Raw genomic sequence first — 14,803 nt, forward strand, 5'->3', positions numbered from 1 at the left:
GCTACTGAAAAGTAGGCAGGCTCCATCTACTCTCCACAATTGAAACTGAAAGCTTTAATACAGCCTGAAATTTCTCTCATTGCTCTTCCCATCTGTCAGTGAAAAATCTCCTTTATTTTGGGATTGCTAAACCTGGATGATGTAAGTTGCACGTGGCTATCTTTCCCGGCTGTCGGGAGAAGGCCAATCTGTATGTAGTAGGAGGGGATGAGGGCAACACCGAGGAAAAAATAACCGAGAGATGGAGAAAGCTGAGGGCATCGCTTGAGCCTCTTCATCCAGCCTTGATGAAAACTAGTTTCATCTCTACTCTTGCCAGTTATATGGAGTAATACATTTCCTTTCTTGCTTAAGCTAGTTCAGCTAGGTTTCTGTCACTGGCAACCAAAACATCCTAATACAAATAATTACTTCAGCCCCATTCAGAATCCTAAATGATCATTAATAGGGCATTGGTTTAATACATCTTGGAACATTCAAAGAATAGAATATTATTGAGCTAAGAAAAGTGATCAGTAGAGGTTTATATTTAACAAATAGAAAATTGAGGGTATATTGGTAAGTAATAAAAGGTACAAAGGATTATTTTATTCCATAAATTAACTGTAAATTCCAAATGGGGAGAGAGGGAGACAGAGAGACAACTTAAGAAAGTAGATTGCGTGCATGTGTATATATTTGTATTGACTAAAGTCCAGGAGGAGATACACCCAAAGGTAGAAACTGCTTACCTTGTGGTAATACAATTTTTTTTTGCCCACGCCCCAGGGCAGGTAGGATCTTAGTTCCTTGAACAGGGATCGAACCCAGGCCCCCTGCATTGGAAGTGTGGAGTCTTAACCACTGGACCGCCAGGTAAGTCCCTTATGGTAATACAATTTTGAATAACTAAATTTAATGTTGCCTTTTTAGTTACCTATTTTTAAAATTGTTCTGCAACAACTTACATTACTAGGGTATTTTTAAAAATATGGGCATTCCATCTTTGATTTCAACCTGTATTTTCCTTCTCTCTCATTCAGTTCAGTTTCTGTACAATAAATTGTTAAAAACATACAATAAAGAAGAAGACATATAGTGAGTGAACACCTTCAATAATAAAATCCTGTATTATTTAAGCATCTACCATGTTCCAATGACTATATTTTCATAGTGTTGGTGGGAGATGAAATAAATGAGATACAAATATCTATTAGGAAGAAAATGCAAACACCCTGTTCTCAAGGACTTAACAATATCATGAGGTATATGTTCAGTGGAATTATGTAGGATGATATGCTACCTTACGGCTGAACATTTTGGAAATTTTAGGAGATTCCCACGATAAATTCTTCGGTTTCTCTTGCTTTCTCGGACCCAACGTCGAATTTCAAATCTTCCAGTTACCAATATTCATTTGTTTCCCAGGAAGTGAACCAGAACATTAGCCAGGATTAAACTCTCTTCCTCCTCTGGGGTACTAAAATAATAGTTCACATGTGATGTCTTGAAAGGTCACAAGAATTAACATTTTATTTATTCTTGCCTAGCTGAAAGGACTAAAGGAAGTGGTACCGTGGTCAGAAAAAACCCATCTGCCTCCCTGTGAGGAAAAGAACAAGTTATCAAGCGAATCATAAAAGCCCCTCCAGGAGATGATGTGGAAAGTTGCCCTCACTGTCTGTTTCCTTCAATCTGAACTAAGGGCTTTAACCTCCTTTGTTGATCTTCTGCTCTAAATTACCAGTTTGGCGTCAGTTACCTTTCTTGAATACGAAATATTTACCTTGATATCTATAACATACTCCTCAACGGCATTCTTCAGAAACTAAAAGATAACCAATTTTCACGTCCTCTTTTGCCCCACACCAACGAATTTATCTTCCATCTAGCATTTTCAGAAAAAGGAGGTAAGTTACCACTTTAGACTACAATAATGATTTCTTTACTCACAACTAGAAAACTTTGAAAGGAAATGTTATTTGTGAGAAAGAAAAGCAATGTACAATTTATATTTGTGGATTTTTTCTTCCCTTTGTTGAACTAGCTATATGAAAATTAAATCATAATCTGTGCAGAGTTTATTGTGTCACAGTTTACTTATCTCGATCCACTGTGTTTATTAAGAGTTCATTGTTGAAATGCTTCTGCAATAACAGTATAAGGCCATTTGGCACGTCGCCTGTACCGGAGCCCACATATCTCCAAACACTTTAGAAATGTTTGCAAATTAGTCCTCTTTACATTACAGTAAATGATTCGATCTTCAGAGCCCACAGAAGGGGAACTGGAGATTGGATTCTGGAGTGGAACACTGTATTCCTTCAGTTTCAAGGGAAGAGATAGCACGGTGACTTAACTGATATGCACACACTATGTGGCAGATTCAGGAGCCAAAGAATGCTGGTACCCAAATATGCTAGGAGGTGGATGGCCACATCCTACACCTTCAGAGTGCAGTGGTTCTGAGAATGGGCTTTGGTTTGTGCCTCTGGGTTCACATCCTAGCTTTATCACTTCCAAGCTCTTCAGCAAGTTTCTTTACTTGCCTAGCTTCACTTTCCTCAATTGTAAAATCAAGGTCATTCATGCAAGTCAAGGACATACCTACCTCACACAATTGTTGTAGTGATTACACAAAATAATGCACATAATTATCCTGGCACACACGGTAAACCTCCAAGTTAGATATTTTATGGCATTATTTTGTCCACTGGAATGTATTGTCAAAGTCATAACGTACGTGAGAGAAGCCAGAACACTAGGATCCCACTTTACATCTATTCAAGCAAAATATACTCCAAGATAACTATAAGCTCTTTCAAAATAACAATCTATAAATCGGTTCTAGCCACCGAATCTAAATGGGCTTCATGTCAAAGGCCATATATTATCCAGTTTAAGATCACACTTAATCCATGCATTCATTCATTCATTGTGTATGATGCACACTCCCTTCAAGGCATGGGTTTAGGTGCTGAGGATTCAAAGGTTAGAAAAGGATAGATATGATTTCTGCCTTGAAGTTGTTTCCAATCTGGGACACAGGAACTGGACCAGGAGAAACAGAGTAGACAGAGTGTCAGAGGAGGAGCAGAGAGCCTGGGAATATCATAAACTTAATGTCTGGAAAAACTGACAGTCTTAGCTGCATTGGAGGTTCAAATTACTTCTTTTTATGTTCCTGGGTTATAATATGTCTCTCTATACCTCTCTCCACCCTGCTGTCTGTACCCTTAGGTATCCCTTCTTTTTTGGGGGGTTATTCCACATCTAAAATCTGAAGTGGGCTAAATTCCAAGTCCTTTTCTCTTCTCAGCCTCAGAAACACGTGGAATCCTGGAGAGGGAAGATGGTGCTCTGCCAGTGGGAGGAATCGCAAACCACTTGGTCTTGCCCATCCTTTGGACTCCTCCAGGTGGGAGTGAGGTAGGAGGTAGGGGACCAGTGATTGGAGGCAGGTGGGGGAATTCTTGGTAAGCAATCCTAGAATATGGGCTGCGGAAGTGAGGAACATACAAGGTCAAGCTTACTGGTGATTTGTAGGGGAATCTGTGATTTCAGTCTAAGGTGTTACACAAAAATGTGCATTTGGGGGGAAGGATTCACTCACCAAATACTTGAGCATTAACCAGGTACCAGGCACTGTTCGAGGAACTGCAAATGCATCAGTAAACCAAACTTCACTGCCCTCCTGGAGCTTACACTCTATGGGAAGATGCGGACCACAGATTTCTTCTCCTAAAAGGGTCTGTGATGTAAAAAATGCTCAGGAATCAAGATGCTAGACTTGTGGTCTTCATGTTGTATACCAGCACCACTTCAAGGGAACCTTAGAAGTCCAGATGATAGAACCCATCCCTAAGATTCTGACTGGCTGGATCTGTGCTTGGGTTTGGGAATGAACCTTTTGAATTTCATACTCATCTTGATTCAGTCGAGTTGGAAACAAATAGGTATCTTCCAGGAAAAGAGGCTGAAGACAAAGTTTCCCTCTAGCCGCTCCGCGGCATATGGAATCTTCCCAGACCGGGGCACGAACGCGTGTCCCCTGCATCGGCAGGCGGACTCTCAACCACTGCGCCACCAGGGAAGCCCATCTTCTTTTATTTTTATTGGCTTAGAATAGCACCCTACAAACAGCGCTTTAAAATATTTAAATGTATGCTTATATATTTTAAGCTTTAGAAAGGAGAGGAGGAATTATCATCATCATCTAACTTGAAACCCCAAATGATTCCTAATTTTTCCAACTACTACTATTACTACTAATACTACTAAGTTTTTATTATATGCCATTTTACAAGTGTTCTCCCTGTAATACTCCCAAGAATCTTGTGAGGTATTGTTATACTTACTTAACAAGGGAGAAACGAAGGCTCTGAGGGGTCCTGGCGCTTGGTCAAGGTCACACAGAGATTGGACCGGTGGGAACCTAACCCCCAGAGCCCGGCTCTCAACCGTGACCTCTGCAGCACCGCATTCTTTCTGAGTCCTTTACACTCACCTCCCTTATTTAGCGCTTGAAATCTCTCCTGTGACCAAAGATGAATAAACAAGTTATAAATCACTGAGGGAAAGAAAATGCTTGGGAGACTATCGCCCAGGCCAGTTGGGGAGTATGTGGGGAGTGCAGCCTTGCTGGTGCAGGGTATTCTTTCTGTCCGCAGCCCCCGAGCACGTTCCGAAACCTAGCAAGGATAGAAACTGGCTCTACCTCAGCCCCCGGGGCTGCGAATTCCGAGAGGTGGCTGCCGCGCCCAAGCCCCCGCAAGCGCCAGAACTCGGGTGCAGATCCCAGACCCAGAAGTGATCCTTATCTCCTAGCCCTGGGGCGGGTCCAAAGGCTGCCCAGCTCAGCCAGGAACTTGAGCCCGAGACAGATGTCTGGCTCCAGAAGTCTCTCCCAGCGAGGGAGTTAAAGAACTAGACCCCTTTTCGGTTGAAGACCCGAACCCCCTCTTGCTTTTTGGCTTCTTTCCCTCACCTATAGTTTTCCCCGTGTCCAAAAAAGTTGGCCCCAAAGTTTAAGGGTGTATGTGTGTGTGTGTGAGCGTGTGACTCTCCCAGGGATCCCAGTTGGGGGACCCAGGGTACACTCACGGTCCCCCTCCACAGGATCGCAGACCCACGGGCAGACCCCACTCCAGGAACCGAACCCGAGGGCTTTGTGCAGGCGAACAGAAGCTTCGGGGTCGGGTACTGCGTATTATAGGGAAATGCGGCGGGGGGCGGGTGGGGGTGCGGCAGACAGTGCGGGCTCGGTGACCGACAGCGGGGCCAGCCACTGGCCGAGGGCGGTAAGGAAGCTTAGGGCGGCGTGAGTGCGTGCGTGTGTGCGTGAGTGTGAGCGCCAGGGTGAGTGTATGAGGCTCCCCAACCCCCACCTGTTTGAAACGGTTTTAAAATGCCAAAGCCAGATTGCCCATGTTTTCAAAAGTTGCAAACGGTTGGAGGAAAACACTTGCGTATCCCGCAAATTCCCAAAGGGATTTGCCGAGGCGTGGGCACTGAAAGAAAAGGAGGAATAAGAGGGGTGTGTGAACCGGGGGGGGGAAATTGCCTGCTTCTGGGAGGTCGGCTTTAGGACCCAACGGGAAGCACATTGGAATCTCTCCCTTCGGGAAGGCGGGGTGGGGCGGGCCGGCCGGCAGGCGGCCGCGGGGCGCATGCGCGCGCGTCTCCTCTGGCCGGCCGCTGCGCTCGGCGGCGCGGAATAGAATGAACTGTAACAAAACAAGCCGAGCCTTTGTATCTGCTTAAAGGGGACGCAGGCACTTCCCTCCTGTCCCTCTCCCCCGCCCCCCCGCCCCCCCCTCCCGCCGCGCTCCGCAACCGCGTATCCAGGGCTCCCAGCAACTGGCTGGAAGGGCTTCCCCCCAACCCTCAGTAACAGCCCGCCAGCAAGGAAAGGCGAGCCAGGCGGGAGGCAAAGAGGACACACCGCATTTCTAAGAGGCAAGAAAGAAAGGAAGGAAGGAAAAAAATAACCCAAGCGGCGCAGAGTGGACTCTGGTCCCGGAGAGCACGGTCAGGCGCCGGAACGTGGACCTAGAAGCACCGGAATGCAAACAAAGCTCGCGGGCGCCTGTGCAGGGCTCGCGGGGAAGCCCGGAAAGTTTGTTTTATGATGGCTTGAGTGCGCGAGTGTGTGCAGGGAGCGAGTCTGCCAAGTTTCTCTCTCCCGTTGCGTTATTTTGGGGGAGATGTCTCTCCCTTGAACCAGCGTGGGCTTGGGGGCTTGTGCTGTGGAAGGCACCTGTCTCTCATTTTATTGTTATTTTTTTTTTTGGGGGGGGGAGGAGGGGCGTAAGTCATCATGTCGAAAGTGATCCAGAAGAAGAACCACTGGACTAGCAGGGTTCACGAATTCACCGTGAAGCGGGGACCCCAGGGCGAGCTGGGGGTGACGGTGCTGGGGGGCGCGGAGAACGGAGAGTTTCCGTATGTCGGAGCGGTGGCGGCGGCCGAGGCGGCGGGGCTTCCCGGCGGCGGCCAGGGCCCTCGGCTGGGCGAGGGGGAGCTGCTTCTGGAGGTGCAGGGGATCCGGGTGTCCGGTTTACCCCGCTATGACATACTGGGAGTTATCGACAGCTGCAAGGAGGCCGTCACCTTCAAAGCCGTCAGACAAGGTAAGACGGGATGCGCCTCCCGGAGGCGCCCCCAGAAAAGGGGATCGGCCTGCGGAGACTCCCCCCGCCCCCCAACTCGATTTCCCGCTTTTCTCCTGCGAATGCGGCTTAGCGGGGAAGTTGAGGCCGTGCGCCCTGTGATAGTGAAATACAAAGTTGTTGAGAGGTTGTGGGTTGTTTGCTCACCTGTATTGGGAAGAGGAGCTTGGGTTTGCGCGGGGAAGCGTGGAGATTTTTCCCAGGCCTGGTTTGCCAACCTGTTATCTCCGCCACCAAGCGCAGCACAGCTTGCCTGCACCTGGAGGAGAGTTGGCAGGGGCAACGTGGACGCTCTCCTGACTCCCTGAGCGAGTGTTGCAGCAGGCGCAGTTAATGCGTTCTTTGGCCACTTGTCTGTTTCCAGACCTGGAGAATGGGTACAAAGGAGGTGAGGGTCTTTGGTTGTTGGGCCTCCTCCATCAGAAAATTAGCGTCACCCGCGACCGCCCAGGTGGGTCCGGGCATCACCGCCTGGCAGTTCCAAAGCCCGCCGCCTGAAGATCCTGCATTCACCCCACAGCAGGATGACGCATGTGTCTCGACCGTGTGGCCCGGCCCCAGGCTCGTGGGTGGCGGTGGGGGGAGAGAATGGAGAGGGTATTTCAGTGCTACTCAAGCCCAAGTTTATACTGCTACCAACATCACCACCATCACCATCACTAAGACCATCATCACCCCTGTGATGATGATGATAGCTGCTCTTTCTTGTTAGCTTACTACGTGCCAGGCTCTATGTAAAATGCTTTCCTTGCACTATCTTGTTCTGATTGACAACAGTTCTGAGACCGAGTTGTTCTTATAAACCCCATGTTACAGATAAGGAAACTGGGACTGATGTTGGTTCAGTTACTTGTCCAAGGTCACACGGATGCCAAGAGTGAGGGTTTGAGCCCTTGTTGCAGAGCCTTAAGCACCGAGGAGGAAGAAGTGGGGGAATGACCATGGGAGCCCCGAGGAGCACCCTGGAGAGGAGGGAGTGGAAGCAAATTCATCTCTCAGAAGCCTGGAGAGGAGTGATGACCTTTATGATGGCTGCTGGTGGGGGCGGGGAGTCCCTTACTTCTTAGTTTGGTGCAGGCATGGGGCTGTCCCTGATACAGTCCAATAGAGAAGGACTGGACTCCCTTAAAGGAAGCCCTTGTACGACCATGCACCATGACGCAGGTTCTTCCCCGTGAAAGCACCAGGTTGAGCCCTGGTGAAAAGTTCCCATATGTGCCTGCGCGGGCTTGGAAGGGCAAGCAGCAGCTGGAGGAATGTGTCAGAGGAAAGAAGGGTTGGGCTGAGCTAGTCCTCTTTTGGAAACAGGCCCGTTCCAGATGAAACGGAGGAGGGGGACAGGGAGAAGGGCTGGGTCTTTTGGTAGCTTTGGGAGCCGAGGGACTGACGGTTATGGAAAGCTCCTTCCATTTATGTTCTCATTGTGCGCTTGCACACCTCCTCCAAGAAGCCCTCAGGCGTCCTGCCCAGATGAACAAATCCTTCTTCCTCTGGACTCCCCTAAAGGTGTATCTTGTAGTTTTTTACTTACTCTGAACTATGTTAGTTCCCTCCCCTCATTTCCATACAAGGTGGTAAGCTCATTGAAGGGAGAGACTGTGGCTCATTCATTGCACATCTCCCCAGCTTTGGTTGAGGTCCATCATCTTGCCTCAAGAGAATGTGTCCTCCCTCATCTGTAAACTGGCTTTCTTGTGTCACATAAACTAATAAGCACAAAGAGTGCAGAACAGTGCCTGGCACATAGTAAGTGCTCAGTAAAGATTAGCTATTATTGTTATGTTTAAAGTGAATTGGGGCAGTTACTTATTTCTAAGTCTAGCTTTTAGTGTCAGGAACCTGAATTATGAAGTTAATACCAGTACCTGGATTATTAGGACTTGATAGAACTGTAGAGAAAATACTGTAGCATTTGATGGGATCAGCTGCTGGTCGCCGTGCAGGGGCATTTTGGAGAAAGGGCTGGTGGAAGGACAGGCAGGAGTTCCTGCATGTCCTGTGCGGGGGTCTCCTGGTGTCTAATGGGTCCAGTGGGGGCTTGTTCTCAGTGTGCAAGCTACTGCATGTGGCTGAGCCTCCCTCCATCAGTTACCAAAGATTGGGAGGCATCGTCCCAGGGCCACCTCCTCATGGCAGTCCGGAAGGGTTGGTCAGCTAACAAAGTGTGTTTGGAATCAGGTACCTCTGGGTTCGAAGGAAACTGTAGCTACGTAGGAATGCTCATAGAATGTGTGTGTGTGTGTATGTGTAGGCAAATCTACTTGTTCTTCTTGTAATGGGATAGAATAAAGATATAGATGGGGACGCTTGAATGGCCTGGAATCCACCACAGTGTAAAAGCTACTATTTCCTGTAATGATTACACAGGCACAGGTAGCTCTTCTAAGATTTTCATTACAGAAAGACGGCACTAGAAAGCATTTCACCAGCCTTCTCTTTTATATTGAGAATAAGATTTAAATTATACTAGAAATTGCTCTTCCTGTGCTTTCATTACTGTGTTTTAATCATATTAGATAGGCTTCTACTTGGTACATGGTAAAGGAAAAATGTTACTTTTGTGTTGTCTGTACCTTGAACTAGCCACTACCAGGGACACGGGTCACTCTGGGTGCTGTGTGTATGAAAATGTCACGGTCTTCTTGTGGGAGAAGATTCTGCTGTTTCTGTTTCAGGGCAACTCTCTGAAAAGATGCACAGACCAATATAGTCTGTAGCAAGTGGTATTATGTGAAGCAGGACTGGATTGTGAAAGAATCAAGCTAAATGGATCTACCAGGTTAGACTTGATTCATTTTAAATGGAGAGGACAGTCTTTTGTCACAAAAGTGCCTAATAAGAATGTACAAATATGTATATATGTTATATAAAATATATGTTACTTTACATATATAATAAAGCATATATATGTACTATATATACTATAGGTATATATTTACCTGTAATAAAATGCACAGATCTTAAGTATATAGTTTGATGGGTTTTGACAAATGTATATGCTCATGTTAGCTTCACCCAAAGCAAGATACAGAGCACTTCCATCACCCCAGAAATTTCCCTCCTGTCCCTTTCTAGTCAGTTCCCCCCACCTCTTCCAGAGGCATTGACTGTTTGATTTTTCTCACCATGGATTAATCTTGCCTGTCATTGAAATTCATATAAATGAAATAATGCAGTGTGTACTCTTCTGTGTCTGGCTTTTTTCACATATTGTGTGTATCATGGTTGTTTTGTATTGTTGAGTAGTATTCCATTGCATACATATACCAGATTGTTTATATTTTTGCTTGTCAATGGACATTTGGACTGTTTATTTTTTCATCTGTTATGACTAAAGCTGCTGTAAATGTTCCAGTTCTGCCACATCTTTGCCAGTCTTTGATCTTGTCTGTCATTTGAACTTTAGCCATTCTAGTGTATGTGGAAAAGAGGAAAAGTACAGTAATCCCCTCTTATCTGTGGGTGATACGTTCCAAATCAGGCACAGTAAGAGATTAAACACAACATGAGATAGAACAAATTATAACTGTGTAGTATAATAAAAGTTATGGGAATGTGGTCTCCCTCTCTCTCCAAATATCTTACTGTACAAATTTATTGCCTCTTCCATCTTAACTAAGCACTTATCATGCACTATGGCTACAACTTGTGCAGTTTTAAGTATGACAGCAAAGCTAGCACATATTTCTTTTTCCTTCTCACAATTTCACAGATAGAAAATTCATTCTAACTGTAGATCTTAGCATCCACAGCATATGATTTTATTAAGTCGAGAACATTCACCTTTTCACTTCAAGGAAGCGCTTTACGGCTTCTCTTGGGCAGATCCGAACTGCCAGCATCACTCCTCCTGCGCTTTGGGGTCATTACTGAGTAAAATAAGCGTCGCTTGAACACAAGCACTGTGGTACCTGGATAGTCAATTTGATAACTAAGCTACTAAGTAACCAATGGGCAGGATACCCTGGACAAAGGGATGATTCATGTCCTGGGCAGGACAGAGGGGGAAGACGGGAAATTTCATCCTGCTATTGGTGTACAATTTAAAACGTCTAAATCGTATATTTCTGGAATTTTCTATTTAATATTTTCAGACCGTGGTTGACTGTGAGTAACTGAAATCACAGAAAGCAAAACAGCAGATAAGGGGGAACTACTACAATTAAGGAAACTTAGCTCTAGGATATAGCTAGTATTTTTTGAGCACTTGGTTTAGGAAGTGCCAGGCCCTTGGCTAAGCTAGTGCTTTATGGGTATTTTGTTCTTTATTCCTCCCAGCTAGACTCAATGTGTCAGAAACTGAGGTCCAGAGAGTGTGGGTGGCTTTTCCAAGGGTCATACAAGTGGCTGAAGTAGAGCTGGAACTCAGCCGTGTTGGATTTCAAAACCCATGCTTCTAGTTCCTGGGTCAGTGGGTCTCAAAGTAGGCTCCCCAGACTAGTGGTATTTACATCACCTGGGAACTGGTTAAACATGCAGATTCCCGGGCCTCAGCCCTACTGATACCTAAACTCAGGAGGGTGGAGCCTGTGCCGTGTTTTTAACAAGGTGACTCTCATGCATGCTCAATTTTGAGCACCACTGTCCTAGGGTATAGACTGCATTGAAAATATGGCATCGAGTGGGGCAGGTGATCTGTGTTCTAGAACAAGCTTGGCCACTAGTGCTGTCATCTCTGGTGAGTCACCTCTTTGGGCCTTTCTTCATACCTAAAATAAGTGGATGTATCCTTTTAGATCCTTTGCGCTCCTAAAATGCTAAGATTCCCTGAATAGCCCAGACTCCAAAAGTTTAGAAGGGTGTGATTGTAGTTTCCCAAACTGGTAATATTATAGGTCACACTTACATATTTTTGTAAGTGAATTTTGTGGCTTTGCAAATTACCCAGGAACCAAACTGTCCCTCCACTTTTTTTATAGACAGAATGGAGGCAATAAATAAGTCACAATTTAAAAACCACACACACACACACACACACAAATAAAATAAAAAATAAAAACCACAACACTACCACCAGACCCTTCCCCTCACCGTAATGAGGGACTTAGGACCACATACAATTGAATATAGTTCTTTTGTGCCTTTCTGGGTTTTGTTTTGACATTATGTGTTTATTTTGACCAGTTGGAATATATTACAACAGCTCTGTAACAAAATAATTCTGTTCTCGTTTTGAAACACAGCACCATGTTTTGCTGAGTTTCCTGTGAATTCTGCTTTGGGGTCTCTGGTCTTGCTTTTTCTCTGCCTCCTCCCCCCCACCCCATACACTCCGCCAGGATGGTCACAGGATTGACTCCTCTCCTTAGTGTCTCTTCAGAAAGACCTTCTCATACGGTGGTGTGCTGCTAAAGGCTTAACAGCCGGCTCTGGCGGAGGGGAGACTGATTTGTAGCATCACTGGAGTTGGGAAGAGATCCATGTAATTGGAGCCAGTAGGAGCTGGCACCACCATTCCACTGACCCCGTATAAGATAGCGCCTTGGATCACATGCCATCCCCTCATCCTGGTTTGTGTTTCAAAGCTTTGACACAATTTCACATTATCGGGCTTCCCTGGTGGCACAGTGGTTAAGAATCTGCCTGCCAATGCAGGGATTATGGGTTTGAGCCCTGGTCTGGGAAGATCCCACGTGCCACGGAGCAATGAAGCCCGTGAGCCACAACTACTGAGCCCGCGCACCACAACTACTGAAGCCCGTGCGCCTAGAGCCCGTGCTCCACAACAAGAGAAGCCACGGCAATGGGTAGCCCGTGCACCACCATGAAGAGTAGCCCCCACTTGCCACAACTAGAGAAAAGCCCGTGTGCAGCAACGAAGACCCAAAGCAGCCATAAATAAATAAATAAATTTATATATTAAAAAAAACAACAACCTCGTAATTTCACATTATCTTCTTCTTTTGCTTCTTTATTGTCTGTCTCTCTTCCCACTGGAATGCAAGGTCCATGAAAACAAGAAGTTTATCTCACTTGTTCACCCCTCTATTTCCCAGCACCTAAAATAGTACCTGGCAAGTCATAGGTGTTCACTAAAATTTGTTGGCTGCATGAATGAATTTTCTCTTGTTGCTTTTTTTTGTTTTTTTTTTTTTGCGGTACGCGGGCCTCTCACTGTTGTGGCCTCATCCCGTTGCGGAGCACAGGCTCCGGACGCACAGGCTCAGCGGCCATGGCTCACGGGCGCAGCCGCTCCGCGGCATGTGGGATCCTCCCGCACCGGGGCATGAACCCGTGTCCCCTGCATCAGCAGGCGGACTCCCAAACACTGTGCCACCAGGGAAGCCCTCTTGTTGCTTCTTATTCGGATGGTAAGTGCAGACCAGGACATCCACATCTTTCCTCCCTATTCGTCTTTGATTTCTTGTCATTTAGGATCCTAATATGTTCATTTTCTCGTCACCAGATTTTACAATCAGCTGATTCTCAGTGTCTAATAATTTGTACCGAGCTATAAATAAATAAATGACCGGCACGGCTTAATGGATTGTATTTAAGTATTCCGGCCTGTTGACTCTAGGTGGAGTTTAAGAAGTGAAATTTCAGGTGTTCATTCAGCAAGCAGGGTGATGAGGAGCTTTTCTGTTTTCTGTTCATGCGGGACCTGGTCTATGTCAGCATCTAGAAGAATGACACCTTACCTTCGTTTTCTTGTAGCATTGTCCCTGTGTACAGTGTATCCAGCCAACAGCAAACTGGATCTTTGCTACAGAAAAGAGTGTGATTTTTGTCCCCTCTTGCTCTTAAACTGTGCTTGGTGTTTACGTCTTTTTTTTTTTTAAACTTAAAACTTTCAAAAATCAATCTATTTTTGTTCTTGCTGCCAAAAGACCACTCTCTGAAGGATATTTTTAGGTTACATTGTGGAACATTCTACAGCTTTTACAAAAAATAATGCAAGGACAGGCAACCCAACATGTCCATTGTTTCTGGAGGCCGCCCTTTGCCAATGGCTGTGTTATTTAAAAATAGATTAGCTTGACCTTATGAGGCAGTAGCATAGAGCTGGCTCACTGCATTTGTTGGCATTCATTACCCAGCTAGTTTCGGATGGCAGAATTGATGATATCCACCAAGGGGAATTAAGTGGTTTATAAGAGAAAACATTCTGACATCTCCTCACCACAAGGGTTTACATGAAGGATGTTGCTTTATAAACGATGGTTATTTAATGCAAAACACCAGTCTCTGATGTTAGTGGTCCCTTCCTTGAGTTTGTATATATGTGTAACAGGATATACTGATTTTGTATACACTGAGAATAAAGGCTGTCAAATTCGTTAAGGGCTGGCATTCATATCCTAAAAAAGTAGGTTACTGCCTTCCTGCCTGTCTTTATGCAGCTCATATGTGAGATCTATAACCTTGAAAAATCCTTGGTAAATATTGGCGCTTTGCTCTACTGCACCCCTATGGATGTCGACATCCATCTAGTATGTCTGGTGAATTTGTTTTGGTGTGTTCACAGCGGAACCCCCATGGATGTCAAGGACAAGCAAGTGATGCTGACTTTTGCTTTATAGTATAGTGGCCTATGGAGGGTCCAGCGTGTTCTGGATGTCATCCTTTCTGAAGGCACGTAGCAAATGTAATTTGAACAATGTCTTTTGTTTTATTTTATTTTTAGCCGTGCCTTGAGGCTTACGGGATCTTAGTTCCCCGACCAGGGATGGAACCCAGGCCCCCGGCAGTGAAAGCGCTGAGTCCTAACCACTGGACCGCCAGGAAATTCTGAACAATGTCTTTTATGATTAAATAGTAATCTTCTCTTTTTATAGCCAAGTGATTAAAGAAGGGAGTAATCCATTACATACAATCATTTCTCTAGTCCCTTTCGCCGAGGGGAAACGGAAGTCCTCCCAGTGACTCACAATCTGGCCTGTGACTTGTCTTCTCTCTCCCTGGCCGTGACCTGCTGGCCCGACCTGGACACCTGGGAGGCTTACTCTCTCACGAACTTCAAGTCTTTCCCGCTTGCCTTGTCATTCCCTATTCCCCTCCTCTGCTTTATTTTACTTTATCGTATGTCGATCATTTCAAAATAACTAAGTTCCTTGTTTTGTCTCTCTTTCTTTAATATAAGCTCCGAGAGGGCAGGGCTGTTGTTGATCTCAGTACTGAGAATAGTGCCTGATGCATAGTAATTGCTCCAG

The 14,803-nt window shown here is 45.7% G+C and overlaps 1 protein-coding gene across 3 annotated transcripts in view; it reads left to right on the forward strand.

Moving 5' to 3' along the window:
• The first annotated feature begins 6,298 nt into the window (after window positions 1-6,298).
• MAGI1 (membrane associated guanylate kinase, WW and PDZ domain containing 1) overlaps window positions 6,299-14,803 on the forward strand; it is a 617,596-nt gene continuing 609,091 nt past the window's right edge. For all 3 annotated transcript variants that reach the window (XM_065886130.1, XM_065886131.1, XM_065886132.1), the window contains exon 1: window positions 6,299-6,611. In XM_065886130.1, coding sequence (XP_065742202.1) covers window positions 6,299-6,611 — 313 coding nt within the window. The remainder of the gene's footprint in view (window positions 6,612-14,803) is intronic.

This window comes from Phocoena phocoena, chromosome 10 (assembly GCF_963924675.1).
Source record: "Phocoena phocoena chromosome 10, mPhoPho1.1, whole genome shotgun sequence".
NCBI classification, from domain to species: domain Eukaryota; kingdom Metazoa; phylum Chordata; class Mammalia; order Artiodactyla; family Phocoenidae; genus Phocoena; species Phocoena phocoena.